Source organism: Giraffa tippelskirchi, chromosome 9 (assembly GCF_054371585.1).
Source record: "Giraffa tippelskirchi isolate mGirTip1 chromosome 9, T2T-mGirTip1v1.2.pri, whole genome shotgun sequence".
NCBI classification, from domain to species: domain Eukaryota; kingdom Metazoa; phylum Chordata; class Mammalia; order Artiodactyla; family Giraffidae; genus Giraffa; species Giraffa tippelskirchi.
Window position 1 is genome coordinate 1680233 of NC_137283.1, and position 16245 is coordinate 1696477.

The 16245-nt window shown below is 38.9% G+C and overlaps 1 protein-coding gene across 50 annotated transcripts in view; it reads right to left on the reverse strand.

Moving 5' to 3' along the window:
- NEK10 (NIMA related kinase 10) overlaps positions 1 to 16245 on the reverse strand; it is a 249969-nt gene that overhangs the window by 61435 nt on the left and 172289 nt on the right. For 42 of the 50 annotated variants that reach the window (XR_014065243.1, XR_014065246.1, XM_081529541.1 and 39 more), the window contains 2 exons: positions 9226 to 9263; positions 8987 to 9127 (listed from right to left, as the gene is read on the reverse strand). Coding sequence is in view for 48 of the 50 variants with exons in the window: in XM_081529541.1 (XP_081385667.1) it covers positions 8987 to 9127; positions 9226 to 9263 (179 nt within the window). In the remaining 2 variants the exon portion in view is untranslated. The remainder of the gene's footprint in view (positions 1 to 8986; positions 9128 to 9225; positions 9264 to 16245) is intronic. The other 8 variants (XM_081529548.1, XM_081529560.1, XM_081529549.1 and 5 more) reach the window with 1 other exon arrangement.

Genomic DNA, 16245 nt, shown 5'->3' on the forward strand with positions numbered 1-16245 from the left:
CTCTCCCATCCTCCTGTTCTTTCCCTTCCTCGCCACAACCTGTAGCATGCTTTCCAAAATAATGTTTTTCTTCCCAAATTCTCATTTTTAAATAAAAGTTCCAAAGACCTTCTTTTTTTACCTCAATGAAACCTTGAGTAGATGAAATTAAATGTGATCACAATCATTGCTTTAGCAACAGCTAAGATTTTGAAAAATGATTCTTATATAAGTGCTTTCTGAGAAGGCTTACATATTTTACCATAAAAATTTATTTTCAAAACATTTATAGAGAAAATTTAATGTGACCATTAAAAGATTCAATTTGTTTTATAATCAGCATATGAAAATGTATATTTAGGAAACAAACTACAAAAAAGAAAATATTCTTTTTCCTATGGGTGTTTTACCTGTTGAGAAATCCACACAAGAAATCATCTAGTTCTAGTTCATCTACATTTAATATCATTTAAATGTTTGAAATTTAAAGGATCTACCTCCTCTAGGAACTGTGTCTAACTTCTTGTAAACATGAGTTACTTGACCTTTCAGATGAGGCTTAACAAATTACCCTTAGTGTAAAACTGTGAAGATAAACCAGAAAGAATTAAGGTAGCTCTGTTCAGCCTGCAGAGATGGCCAAGTATGCATACATTATATTTTCTACAGTAATGTTTCTTTGCAGAAATAATTATTCTTTTTAAATAAATTTATTGATTTTTTTATAGTTTTATTTTTAATTATTTTTTATTGAAGGATAATTGCTTTACAGAATTTTGCTTTTCTCTGTCAAACCTCAACATGAATCAGCCATAGGTATACATATATCCCCTCCCTTTTGAACCTCCCTCCCATCTCCCTCCCCACCCCACCCTTGTAACTGTTTGTCCAGGCTGATATCCAAAACTAATGTAGCCAAGCTGATGTTTTATATCTGTGGCCATAGATATAAAACAGAATTAGTTAGCTAGAATGCCTGCCTTCTGTGTTACTCAATACTCAGTGCAACAATTTTTCTTTAAGACCCTTGGCCACTACTCTCTCAATCCCAATAATTCCTTGAGTTTTCAAAATACCTTTGAGTTCTTACTCTCTGAAAAGTAAAATTTAAAATGAATGTTTACAGATGCCCATTATAAAATAAGCAGACAAATGTACAATAACCTGAGTATCACAGAAGAGACTCTAGAACCTCTGGAACCACCATCCGTCAGCCTTCTCCCCAGAGGTAACCTCTGATACCAGCTTGGGGTGTCGCCTTTCAGTCACTTTTCTATCTATTTACATGCTTCAGTGTGTACCTTCAGAGCAATATTTTTCAAACTATGGTTGAGTCCTGAATAAGTTTCATGAGCCAGGACCAGCATTTTGAAAAGCGGAATGAAATGGCATGGAATAAAACAGGATAGAAAAATTTGAGTGTACTGCATGTAGTAAGGGTTCACCCAGCCTAGATACAAAATGTGTGTCTTACTGAGGATCATTTCCCAAAAAACAACTTTGAAAGTTACTATCATAGAAAATCTACAGTGCTCCCTCATGCTTTCTTTCCCTCTTTTTACATAAATGCTGACACATTATAAGTCTGGTTTACAACTTTTATTCTGTCTGTCTTGGAGATTACTTCTTATCAATACACAGTTATAGCTCTTTTTTTTTTTAATATAAATTTATTTATTTTAGTTGGGGGCTAATTACTTTACAATATTGTAATAGTTTTTTGCCATAATAGCTCATTTTTAATGACCACCATTGAACAGTACTACATGTTCTGCATGCATGTTCTGTATGCATGCATACGCTTCTGTCTTGATGGGAACTTAGTTTTCTTTCAACTTATCATGATTGTAAGTGATGCTGCAGTGAATATATGTGTGCATACAGTGAATATGGGAGAAGGCAATGGCACCCCACTCCGGTACTCTTGCCTGGAAAATCCCGTGGACGGAGGAGCCTGATGGGCTGCAGTCCATGGGGTCGCTACGAGTCAGACACGACTGAGCGATTTCACTTTCACTTTTCACTTTCATGCACTGGAGAAGGAAATGGCAACCCACTCCAGTATTCTTGCCTGGAGAATCCCAGGGACAGAGGAGCCTGGTGGGATGCTGTCTATGGGGTCGCACAGAGTCAGACACGACTGAAGCGATTTAGCAGCACAGTGAATATGTGTGTGTATGCCTCACTGTGCATAGTGCAAGAGGTCTTTTAGTGTAAATAAGGAGAAATTAAATAGCTTGGCCCTTTGATACACATATTTGCAATTTTAACAAATACATTTTAAAGGAGCTGAATCAATTTGCACTCTAACCAGAAAGGAATCCACTTTTCTATCCCTTGATCAACACCATAGCCAAACTTCAGTTTTACCATTGTGATTTTATTTTGTGTTTATCTAAATGCTGAAGAGGTGTTGCACTTCTTTAGTGAATTTTCTGTTTGTGTCCCAAGTTTCTTTTTTCTTATTGATTTGTATATGCTCTTTACATTGTCTGAATACTAATCCTTTTACTTTATTTCATATAAGTATTTTCCCCTAACCTGTTACTTCTGTTCAGTTTAAAGGGCAATTCCCAACCCTATCACCTAGACTAAAGACAGTCTCTCAAGCTTATCTGCTGCTGTTATATCATGACAAGTCAGGATTGCATCACCAGTTCAGCACTCTGAGTACTCTGGTAGGATTACTGAGATGTGAGTGATCACATGGGTTAGGACTGGAGAGAAGAAGGAAATCTAAGGTTCACAATGATGAGTGTCTGACTGTAACATTTGCAAACCCTCTTGATTTCCTGAACAACTTCAGCTAATCCTAGGTAGAATAATTTTTATTCCTCCTTTTCTACCTTATCAAATCATCACTGTTTTTTTATATTCCCTATCCCAAAGTATGTGTTTAGCCATTAGTAATTTTAGGAAAACAAAAATGATAAAAATCCAAATAGATATCTTTAAAATTTTTATTCATTAGATATTAATAACTACCAACTTCATGGCAAATGTTAGCCATATAAAGCATTCTCCCTCAGTCTTTCAGATTAGCACACCGAAAATACTATACTTAACTGTTCACAAAAAATGCAACACATATTTATATTGACAATTTTATTAAAAGAAATTTCCCTTGAAAAGAGATCACAGATGGGAATTCCCTGGTGGTTCAGTGGTTAGGAGTCTATGTTCTGTCAAGGGCCTGGGTTTGTTCTCTGGTTGGGCAGTTAAGATCCCGCATGCTACAGAATGTGACCAGGAAGAAAAAAAAGATGCCATATAAACTGATCTTGTTTCAATGTCAGTCATGCATAGCATGTTCATGATTCATACCTACATAGTTCCTGCTGCAAAAGACAGAAAGTATTTGGGCTCATTAAAATTTAAATAAAATCAAAGTTTAAATTGTATTCCTTTTATGGTTTTATTAAAACAGGGAGCTGAATTAGTGTTTTAAAACTTAGGAGGAAACCACAAAATTCATCATAAGTGGCAATTTACTTAAAATGCCAAAACATACTATTTGCTAGCTTACTGTGTGGTGAGTATGACATTGAACAGCTAGTTTTCCCTCTGAGGTGGTGGGTGGGAGGGCCTGGAGGAGGTGCTGGCAAGGGTTTCACACATTTAGTCTCATGTGATCCTCATAACTATTCTGAATGGTCTCCTCATTTTATAGATAACTGAAATTAAGAAGAGTGTCCAACCAAGCCTGAAGAACTGGGACATGCAATTAGATGGGCCCTAAACTCTACACTTACTCAACTCTCCTAACTTGGTACCAGGAGACCATGAAACCATGGACCATGTAACATAACATATATGCTCCTTCCCACACCTGAAATACTACTTCTTTTCTTAAAAGGAGCTGCTACTTCTAACACGTTCTCATTGTACCTTTTAACATTTAATGGATCAAATATTTTTGAAAAGCAACTACATGTAATAAATTAGAAACATTATGTCTTCATACCCCGTGCAGTGCACCATATCTGGTTTATTATCTCATGGCACATTACAATAGCGAAGTTAGGGGCCCGCTCTTGGTCCAGTCTACTGAAGTCACAACTCACAATACAAGCTCTGAACCTCTTAGTTACTACAAAATGATCAGGAGATGGACTACACATATTCCCCCAATTGACCAAGACATAGTATACTATTTTTCTGAATTCTCTCTGCTAAGAATCAGGGATTTTTGAACAACAGGGGAAGGGAAGGTTTACAGCAGGAGCTCCCTGAAAAAAGAAAAACAAAACAAAACAAAACAAAACATATTAGGGGCAGAGCCAAGATGACTGAGAGGGAAGACATGGAGTTTCTGTTCCCCTACAACTAGGATAGTCACAAGATGCTGGGTGTGGGGGGCCTCTGACAACCAGGCAGATGGGGGGACCACAAAGCAATCAGGTGCGACGTGAACAGGAGCAAAGAGGGGAGGAAACGTGGAGGCCAGACAGGACCGGTGAGGCTGAGGGGTGACTGGCAGCAGAGGCCAGACAGGACTGGTGTGGCTGAGGGGTGACTGGGAGCAGCCAGAGAGGCCAGCTTGCCTCCAGGAGGTTAACAGGGAGTAGGACAGGCCTTCAAAGGTTGGAGGATGGGGAGGGGGGAATGTGCTTGGCATTCCCTCCTGCCCACTTGGCCCCAGGGAGCTTGCACAGGCCCCAAGCCTGGTCCTATGCCCTTCAGGGACCTCTCTGCCCACGTGGGTATGGGGGTGTGAGAGGGAGTGGGAAGGAGAAGGACGCAAGCCACACTGGGGAGCCCTCAGGGGTCAGGAGAAGTGCCTTCAGTTCCCTTGCCCACTGGGCCCAAGGGAGTCTCCTACGGCCCTGGGCCTGGCTCTCCACCCTCTGGGGCCCTCTCTGCCCTTCAAGGTGCCATCCATCCGCCGGGACCTGCTCTGCCTGTGTAGGTCCTACGGGTGCGGGAGGAGGGGAGCAGGAAGAAGAGCCAAGCCCTGGGGGAGAGTCACTTGGGGTTCAGAGGATCAGGGAATCTGCCTGCTATTCTACCCCCTCGGCCGCAGGGAGCCTCCTGGGGCCCGGGGTGTGACCCTCCACACCCTAAGGCAGGAGAGACTGCAGAGGCCCCCTCAGCTAGGCTGAACCCCAGCCCCAACCAGGGCCTTTTCCAGCCGTGTGGGCCCTGAATCAGGACCCTGCCCCTGCCTAAAGCTTGCCTCCACATAAACCCAGCCCCTGCCTAAGCCCTGCCCCTCACAGCTGAGGTTTTACTGTCTTTTTGTTGCGTTTGTTGTTGTTTTGTTTTGTTTGGGGTTTTTTTGTTCTTTGCCATTATCGAGTTCTGTTATACCCTTCAGTGGTTCTTTCTTATATATTCCTATTTTTTATAAAATATCTGTTAATTTTCTGAATTAATTTTATTTTTTTGTTATTGTTATGCTCCCTTTTATTTTTTATGATCATTAATAGTTATTTTTTTCTTCTTTGCTACTGGAGCTTAGTTTTACCCTCCGTACTTGTTTTATATAGATTCTTATTTTTCCGAATATATCTGTTAGTTTTCTAAATTTAATTTGTAATAATTTGTTATTGTCCTGCTCCTTTTTTTGGCATGCCTTGTGGCTTGCAAGATCCCACTTCATAGGACAGAGGTCAGGCCTGAGCTCCTGAGGTAGGAGAACTGACTCAAAACCACTGGACTAACAGAGAACATCATGCCCCAGGGAATATTAACTGCAACGAGGTCTCCCAGACAAAAGAATAAAATACTTAAGCATAGATGTACCTAAGGAAGCAAAAGACCTATTCTCAGAAAACTATAAAATTCTGATGAAAGAAATCAAAGAGGACACAAACAAAGAGATATACCATGTTCTTGGATTGAAAGAATCAATATAGTAAAGATGAATATATTACCCAAAGCAATCTACAAACTCACTACAATTCCTATCAAATTGCCATGGCATTTTCCACAGAATTGGAACAAAAAACCCTTACAGTTTGTATGGAAACACATAAGACCCTAAATAGCCAAAGTAATCTTGAGAAAGAAAAATGGAGCAGGGGGAATCAGGCTTCCTGACTTCAAACTTTACTAAAAAGCTACAGTAATCAAAACAGTTATCAAAACACAAGCTGGAATAAAGATTGCCAGGAAAAATATCAATAACCTCAGATATGCAGATGACACCACTCTTATGGCAGAAAGTGAAGAAGAACTAAAGAGCCTCTTGATGAAAGTGAAAGAGGAGAGTGAAAAAGTTGGCTTAAAGCTCAATGTTCAGAAAACTAAGATCATGGCATCTGGTCCCATCACTCCATGGGAAATAGATGGGGAAACAGTGTCAGATTTTATTTTTTTGGGCTCCAAAATCACTGCAGATGGTGACTGCAGCCATGAAATTAAAAGACACTTACTCCTTGAAAGGAAAGTTATGACCAACCTAGACAGCATATTAAAAAGCAGAGACATTACTTTGCCAACAAAGGTCCATCTAGTCAAGGCTATGGTTTTTCCAGCAGTCATGTATGGATGTGAGAGTTGGACTGTGAAGAAAGCTGAGTGCCGAAGAATTGATGCTTTTGAACTGTGGTGTTGGAAAAGACTCTTGAGAGTCCCTTGGACTGCAAGGAGATCCAACCAATCCATCCTAAAGGAGATCAGTCCTGGGTGTTCATTGGAAGGACTGATGTTGAAGCTGAAACTCCAATACTTTGGCCACCTCATGCGAAGAGTTGACTCTTTGGAAAAGACCCTGATGGTGGGAAAGATTGAGGGCAGGAGGAGAAGGGGATGACAGCAGATGAGATGGCTGGATGGCATCACCGACTCAATGGACATGAGTTTGGGTAAACTCCAGGAGTTGGTGATGGACAGGGAGGTCTGGCATGCTGCGATTCATGGGGTCGCAAAGAGTCAGACACGACTGAGCGACTGGACTGAACTGAACTGATAGGCAGGATCACATTCTAATACAGCCATTTGACACTCTAAAATAATAGTTTTCACCCTTTGTTCTGCTATAGCAAATGGAAAATGATGCTCACATTGTAGATTTAGTCCTGGGAATATACTCAGATTCTGACAAAATTCTCTGCTCTCTGACAATTCTTTCCAGAACATTTAGGCACTACAGGACTATAGCTGTTGTTTATATACAATGGAATGAATCCTCGTTTGCACAAGAGGCAATCTAAGTGAGGCCTATACCCATTGTTTGTCATTTGGTAAAGCAACCAATTAGTCCAAGACCACCTGCAACATTTAGAAAAGTATGACTTTTATAATATGCAGAAAAACCACTCTGCATTAAGATGAAGAAAAAATATGGTTTTTTACACTGTAATGTGGAATAACTCTTAGGCAATAACTCAGATTTTCTCCATATGCATACTGTGTTCTATAATATTATTCAAAACTATCACTCCTTTAGCTTTCACTGACAATATTTAAAATGCTATAGTATATTTGGTTTTAAATTTAAATGCATTAATTGGTAAATTTTAAAAAAGTAGATAGTATAACAAACTGTAGGTCTTAGAAATATATTACATGAGTTTGTTTAAATAGCCAGAGATCTGATTAATTTTGCAGACATAAAGTCAAGCCTTGAACTAACTAACTCAACATACCCTTTAGGAAACATAATTCTTTTTATGAATCACCACTGAACTTCAAATTGCTTACATATGTATGTGTTTTGCTCTCACTGTTACAAAATTAACAGTTAATGATTGTTAAAATTAATCAATAACAACCATTTTAGCTTCATGGTTATATTATGAACTTACTACTGCTAAGTCGCTTCAGTCGTGTCCGACTCTGTGCGACCCCATAGACGGCAGCCCACCAGGCTCCTTCGTCTCTGGGATTCTCCAGGCAAGAATACTGGAGTGGGTTGCCATTTCCTTCTCCAGTGCATGAAAGTGAAAAGTGAAAGTGAAGTCGCTCATTTGTGTCTGACTCTTCACGACCCCATGGGCTGCAGCCTGCCAGGCTCCTCCGTCCATGGGGTTTCTCAGGCAAGAGTACTGGAGTGGGGTGCCATTGCCTTCTCCATTATGAACTTACCTTGTACCAAAATAGCTGGAGTGGGGCAAGGTCAACATAACATCTTAATTATGTTTTGGACATCTTAATAACAAAGTTTTCTCTTTTCTGCATCTATGCTGATCATGTAAATGCCCCCAAACTGTCAATAACTCATCCAAAGCAAATTTAATAAATGTGGAGACATGGACTAATATTACAGTAAATCAATTCACATCTACTAAAAGTTCATATGTATTAACTCTACAAAAGAACACGAATTAAGGAAGTTAAAGTGAAAATAACATTAAGCAATAATTCCAAATTAACCAAAGTAGTAAAATAGAACTTCATACTTGAGTCATATACATATGTTAAAAGCACAATCACTAAGTTTTCTTCCTGAATTATCCAGGTTTAGTTAAAAACTTTACTGTTACTGTTGAACATTTGGTCCACTTTGATAGAAATTAGAAATGTTAATGAACACACTCTTTTTTTCTCCAACAATTACTATAAACTTTTATACTTTAAGAATTCATAATTTCTACCTTATTAGAGAAACAAGTTGATATAACATTGCTTTAATCAAATACAAATAAGTAAAAAGAATTATCTGCATCAGAGTAAAGGAGATAGAAAAAAAGATATGCTTTATTCTCTTATATCATATAAGTGCACAGCTATAGAAATACATATGTAAAACATAGTTATGATTTTTTGGTAGTAGGTATGCACTGTTAGCTTCAAAATTCTACTGGCTAACTTTCCCACCAGAGCAAAAATACAAATTTTAGAAAAATAGCTTATATATTTCATCAAATAAGTGAACACAGAAAGCACATTGACACTGTTAATTTGCCAAACTATATAATAATGATAGACAGAGGAAATGAGATTCTCCTGTTGTTTGTACTAGAGTTACCTCCCAAGCATCATTTGGGTATTCAGGCCCAACTACGATTCTGTGTTCACCCATTGTGCGCTTGAGACCAGTGTTATCTAACATTAGTACTACCATGGTCTTTGAGACTGTGGAGAATCACAGTGGGCAGGCTGTGGGACTGCCACCCCGTCACTAACTCAGCCTCTAGCTCCTTAACGTGGGCCCTGAGCAGGAGGGCTGGCCCTTTCAGAAGCAGGTCAAGAGGCAGCAAAGCTGAAGAAATAAAAGGGGGAGAGACATGAGACTGGAACACAAATTGCACTGAATTCAGGGTGGCGTGTGTGATGTTACTGCTGACAAAGCTAAATTACCTGGTCTCAGTCTGGATCCTATTCCACCAGTGAAGTCTCTGTAAGCAGAATGAGAAGGTTTATTCAACTTAGATTTGACTAACATTTACTGAAAGCTTATATCTCACTATGGTTTATGAAACCATATGAAAATATAGGTTTGTTTTTCCTGAAGATGTCCTCAAGAGTTTAATAAAGGGAGAAAAGAGATATAATTGAACCCAGAGTAGAACTGACATTCTATGACCAATGGAAGAACCTGGTTGCATCACAGTTGTTCATAAGCTCTAAGAGTAATTACAAGCCTAAATCTTAGGCTTGAATGATTTTCTTGTTACATTTAAAATCAAAATTCTTGAACTTCCCTGGTGGCTCAGTGGTAAAGAATCTGCCTGCCATGCAGGAGACATAGTTTTGATATTTGATCCAGGAAGATCCCATATGACTTGCAGCAGTTAAGCCCCTGTGCCACACTATTGAGCCTGTGCTCTGGAGCCTGGGAACCACAAGTACTGAGCCCATGTGCCACAACCACAGAAGCCGGCGTGCCCTAGAGCCCATGCTCTGCAACAAGAGAAGCCACTGCAATGAGAAGCCTGTGCGCTGCAACTAGAGAGTAGCCCCAGCTGACTTCAGCTAGAGATAAGCCTGCACAGCAAGGAAGACTCAGAACAGCCAAAAACAAATTAAAAAAAAAAATAAAAATACTTATTTTGTATGAAAAAGAAATAGCATTTAAAATTTTATATGTAGTATGTTCCATGCTTTATTCCTGCTGTCTTAAAGAAGAAACTATAACTCTTCCTATGAAATGAGATAATTTTTACATTTAAGAGGATTATATTTTTCCTATGTTCTCAGCATTATTACCATCACTTTTTGTGATGCAACGCCATGGACTGTATAGTCCATGGAATTCTCCAGGCCATAATACTGAAGTGAGTAGCCTTTCTCTTCTCCAGGGGATCTTCCCAACCCAGGGATCAAACCCAGGTCTCCCACATTGCAGGCAGATTCTTTACCAGCTGAGCTGCAAGGGAAGCCCAAGAATACTGGAGTGGGTAGCCTATCCCTTCTCCAGCAGATCTTCCCGACCCAGGAATTGAACCGGGGTCTCCTGCATTGCAGGCAGATTCTTTACCAACTGAGCTATGAGGGAAGCCCCAAAATAAATAAAAAACAAAGTAATAATACTTATTTTGTATGAAAAAATAGCATTTAAAATTTTATATTTACCTCTTGCAAAAAAAAAAGTTCATTTACTCGTTCTGTTTCTCTTTTACTTACCTCTTGCAAAAAAAAAAAAGTTCATTTACTCGTTCTGTTTCTCTTTTACTTACCTCTTGCAAAAAAAAAAAGTTCATTTACTCGTTCTGTTTCTCTTTTACTTACCTCTTGCAAAAAAAAAATAAAGTTCATTTAAAATTTTATATTTAGTATGTTCCATGCTTTATTCCTGCTGTCTTAAGGAAGAAACTATAACTCTTCCTATGAAATGAGATAATTTTTACATTTAAGAGGACTATATTTTTCCTTATGTTATCAGCATTATTACCATCACTTTTTTGCCCTATTCTAAAATTTAGGATTTCCTTATCATTATGCAAGTGGTCTCAGGACCTTTCACCGAGTGGAAGAGTCATTAGACCCTACTAAGAACAGCCATAAATAACCTTCAATCTTGTTTTATCTACTAGTAACTAGAGACAAGTTCTTAATAGTTTTTTTTTTTTAAGAAATAAGAAACTTCTATGCCCTGACAAATTATAAGAACCACACTTTACTGCAACACGACCAAAGTACATCAAACATCCTCTATGTTTAAGGCACATGATAGGTATTTACTAAGTGGGAATTGATATAGGGACTCAGACACAAATAAATATGCCTGACAATTCTATTACCCCAACCCTTTCACTATAATCACAGAAATTTTGATATATACATGCAACACATATCCAAGTTATCAAGCATAGCAGATTCAGTCCTCATTCACCCACCACGCAACTTAATTACTAAAATAATATCAAAATGTGTGCATCTAGCTGTGAACTCCTTCCCTCTCTATTTCCATCCTTCCAATCCCCTACCAATCCACTCCTCTCTTGATCCTATTTATTTTTTCTGTTCCATTCCCAGCCCATATTTCCAGACCCTTAAAAATTAAATGAAATTCATCAGTTTTACATAGGTAATATATTCTTCTTACACCTGGAATAAGGTCACATGTTTATGTAAGGAAAAGGGATGACTCCTGCCTCATATTTTCAAAGAGGGGCATAATCTTAGCAGTGTCCATATGAGTGTGGGCAGAAGCCTCAGGATTGAACTGAGGGGCAGAGCGTCTGTTCCAGCAAATCATTCCCTTGCACACAGGTTATCTGTCAGCAAGGGCAAACACATAGTCCACACCTTAGTTTTCTAGACAAGCCCAGCACTGTCCAACAGAAACATGCAAACTACAAACATAAGTCTAAATTTTCTGGTAGCCACAGTTTTAAGAAGTAGAAAGAAAAAAGTGAAATTAATTTTAATAACATTTTAAAATAACTAAAATATTATTTCAACATGTACTAAATATAAATATTAATGTAATTTTTAAATTTTAAATTAATATTTAAATGAAATTTAAAATTCTTGGGACATACAGGCAACCTGGTCCCAGGGCAGAGCCCAAGAGTGGCAGCAGTGGCCATTGCTAGCGCTTACTCAAGCAGAGTCCCAGAAGTTTCCCAGATTCTGATGGGGATGCTCTACCACCGCTGACCTCTGACACACCCCAGGAGTCCACATAGCTCTCTGCTAGCCCAGCAGACAAAGGGGGCTTACATCTGAGTCAGTATCCAACTGGAGCTGCAGATGCCTACACAGTCCATGCATTAGATCTCTGTCAACATACAGACCACACTTGTTTCAGTACCCCATGCCACTGAAGCAAAGGTCTTGGTGCATGGAAGAGGGGAAAAAAAATCCACTTAAAGGGGATAGAGCCAGCTTCTTCTCTGGCAATTTAAAAGCAGACCCCACCCCTAACAGGGCAGTGATGGCCACTGGGCAGAGAGGAAGTCCTGCCTCAGATCTGGTGCCAACTCAAGCCCCTCCATCTCTACCACCACTGCCTGTCAAGGGGATAGCTTCCAGCACATCCTGAGGAAAGGTATGACTGGCATCCACCTCAAATCTAGCTCACCCATCAAAGGCAGGTACAAGGCACACACAGTGTGCAGAGGTATGCTCCCACATAAAAACAGCCACTTCAAGACTGCAGTGGACAACTCTTTCACCTAAAGTAATAGAGACAGAGAAAGCTAAACAAAAAGAAGAACTACTGTCAATTGAAAAAGCAAAAGAAAACCCCTGAAAAAATAATGAAACAGAAATAAACAATTTACCACAAGAGAATTCAAAACATGATTAATAATAAACTTAATAAAGGAAAAGAACTGATCTCAACAATAAACATTTAAAAATATTAAAAAAGACCCACTCAGAAAGTTGTAGGATACAAGGTCAATACACAGAAATCACTTGCATTCCCGTATAATAACAATGAAAAATCAGAAAGAGAAATTAAGGAATCAATCCCATTCACCATTGCAACAGAAAGAATAAAATATCTAGGAGTAAACCTACCTAAGGAGACAAAAGAACTGTATGCAGAAAATTATAAGACATTGGTGAAAGAAATCAAAGACAACATAAACAGATGGAGAGATATTTCATGTTCCTGGGTAGGAAGAATCAATACTGTGAAAATGACTATACTACCAAATACAATCTACAGATTAAATGCAATCCCTATCAAATTACCAATGGTGTTTTTCACAGAACTAGAACAAAAAAAATCACAATTCATCTGGAAACACAAAAGATCCTGAATAGCCAAAGCAGTCTTGAGAAAGAAGAATGGAGCTTGAGGAATCAACCTTCCTGACTTCAGACTATACTACAAAACTACAGTCATCAAGACAGTATGGTACTGGAACCAAAACTGAAGTATAGACTAATGGAACAAGATAGAAAGCCCAGAGATAAACCTACACTCCCATGGGTAGCTTATTTTCAACAAAGGAGGCAAGAATATACAATGGGGCAAAGATAGCCTTTTCAATAAGTGGTGTTGGGAAAACTGGACGAATGCAGGTAAAAGAAAGAAATTAGAACACTTCCTAACACCGTACAGAAAGATAAACTCAAAATGGATTAAAGACCTAAATGTAAGATCAGAAACTAAAAAACTCTTAAGAGGAAAACATAGGCAGAACACTCGATGACATAAATCAAAGCAAAATCCTCTATGACCAACCTCCTAGAGTAACGGAAATAAAATAAAAACTAAACAAATGGGACCGAATTAAACCTAAAAGCTTTTGTACAGCAAAGGAAACTACAAACAAGGTGAAAAGACAACCCTCAAAACGGGAGAAAATAATAGCAAAGGAAACAACTGACAAGGAATCAATCTACAAAATATACAAGCAGTTCATACAACTCAATACCAGAAAACAAACAACCCAATCAAAGAGTGGGAAAAACACCTAAACAGACATTTCTCCAAAGAAGACATACAGATGGCTAACAAACACCTGAAAAGATGCTCCACATCGCTCATTATTAGAGAAACACAAATCAAAACTACGATGAGATACCACCTCACACCTGTCAGAATGGCCTTCATCAAAAAGTCTACAAACAATAAACGCTGGAGAGGGTGTGAAGAAAAGGGAATGTTCTTGCATTGCTGGTGGGAATGTAAACTGATACAGCCACAAAACCACCATATGACCCAGAAATTCCACTACTAGGCATATATCCTGAGGAAACCAAAATTGAAAAAGACACAAGTACCCCAATGTTCATTGCAGCACTATTTACAATAGCTAGAACATTGAAGCAACCTAGATGTCCATTGACAGATGAATAGATAGAGAAGCTGAGATACATACACACAATGGAATATTACCCAGCCATAAAAAGGAAGGCATTTGAGTCAGTTCTAATGAGGTGGATGAACCTAGAGCCTATTATACAGTGAAGTAAGTCAGAAAGAGAAAGATAAATATCACATACTACCACATATATAAGGAATCTAGAAAGATGGCACTGATGAATTTATTTGCAGGGCAGATCATGAACTCCTTATTGCCAAATTCAGACTTAAATTGAAGAAAGTGGGGAAAACCACTAGACCATTCAGGTATGACCTGAATCAAATCCCTTATGATTATACAGTGGAAGTGAGAAATAGATTTAAGGGATTAGATCTGATAGACAGAGTGCCTGTTGAACTATGGACAGATGTTCATGACGTTTCTACAGGAGACGGGAATCAGAACCATCCTCAAGAAAAAGAAATGCAAAAAAGCAAAATGGTTGTCTGAGGAGGCCTTACAAATACCGTGAAAAGAAGAGAAGTGAAAAGCAAAGGAGAAAAGGAAAGATATACCCATTTGAATGCAAAGTTCCAAAGAACAGCAAGGAGAGATAAGAAAGCCTTCCTCAGCGATCAATGCAAAGAAAGAGAGGAAAACAATAGAATGGAAAAGACTAGAGATCTCTTCAAGAAAATTAGAGATACCAAGGGAACATTTCATGCAAAGATGGGCTCGATAAAGGACAGAAATGGTATGGACCTAACAGAAGTAAAAGATATTAAGAAGAGGTGGCAAGAATACACAGAAGAACTGTATAAAAAGATCTTCACGACCCAGATAATCAAGATGGTGTGATCACTCACATTCACCTAGAGCCAGTCATCCTGGAATGTGAAATCAAGTGGGCCTTAGGAAGCATCACTACGAACAAAGCTAGTGGAGGTGATGGAATTCCAGTTGAGCTATTTCAAATCCTAAAAGATGATTCTGTGAAAATGCTGCACTTAATATGTCAGCAAATTTGGAAAACTCAGCAGTGGCCACAGGACTGGAAAAGGTGAGTTTTCAGTCTAATTCCAAAGAAAGGCAATGCCAAAGAATGCTCAAACTACCGCACAATTGCACTCATCTCACATGCTAGTAAAGTAATGCTCAAAATTCTCCAAGCCAAGCTTCAGCAATATGTGAACTGTGAACTTCCAAATGTTCAAGCTGGTTTTAGAAAAGGCAGAGGAACAAGAGATCAAACTGGATCATCGAATAAACAAGAGAGTTCCAGAAAAACATCTATTTCTGCTTTATTAACTATGCCAAAGCCTTTGACTGTGTGAATCACAATAAACTGTGGAAAATTCTGAAAGAGATAGGAATACTAGACTGCCTCTTGAGAAACCTCTATGCAGGTCAGGAAGCAACAGTTAGAACTGGACATGGAACAACAGACTGGTTCCAAATAGGAAAAGGAGTACGTCAAGGCTGTATATTGTCGCTCTGTTTATTTAACTAATATGCAGAGGACATCATGAGAAATGCTGGGCTGGAAGAAACACAAGCTGGAATCAAGATTGCCAGGAGAAATATAAATAACCTCAGATATGCAGATGACACCACCCTTATGGCAGAAAGTGAAGAAGAACTAAAGAGCCTCTTGATGAAAGTGAAAGAGGAGAGTGAAAAAGTTGGCTTAAAGCTCAATGTTCAGAAAACTAAGATCATGGCATCTGGTCCCATCACTTCATGGCAAATAGATGGGGAAACAGTGGAAACAGTGGCTGACTTTATTTTGGGGGGCTCCAAAAGCACTACTGATGGTGACTGCAGCCATGAAATTAAAAGATGCTTACTCCTTGGAAGGAAGGTTATGGCCAACCTAGATAGCATATTTAAAAGCAGAGACATTACTTTGCCAACAAAGGTCCATCTAGTCAAGGCTATGGTTTTTTCAGTAATCTTGTATGGATGTGAGAGTTGGACGGTGAAGAAAGCTGAGCACCAAAGAATTGATGCTTTTGAACTGTGTTGTTGGAGAAGACTCTTGAAAGTCCCTTGGACTGCAAGGAGATCCAGCCAGTCCATCCTAAAGGAGATCAGTCCTGAGTGTTCATTGGAAGGACTGATGCTGAAGCTGAAACCCAATATGTTGGCCACCTGATGTGAAGAGCTGACT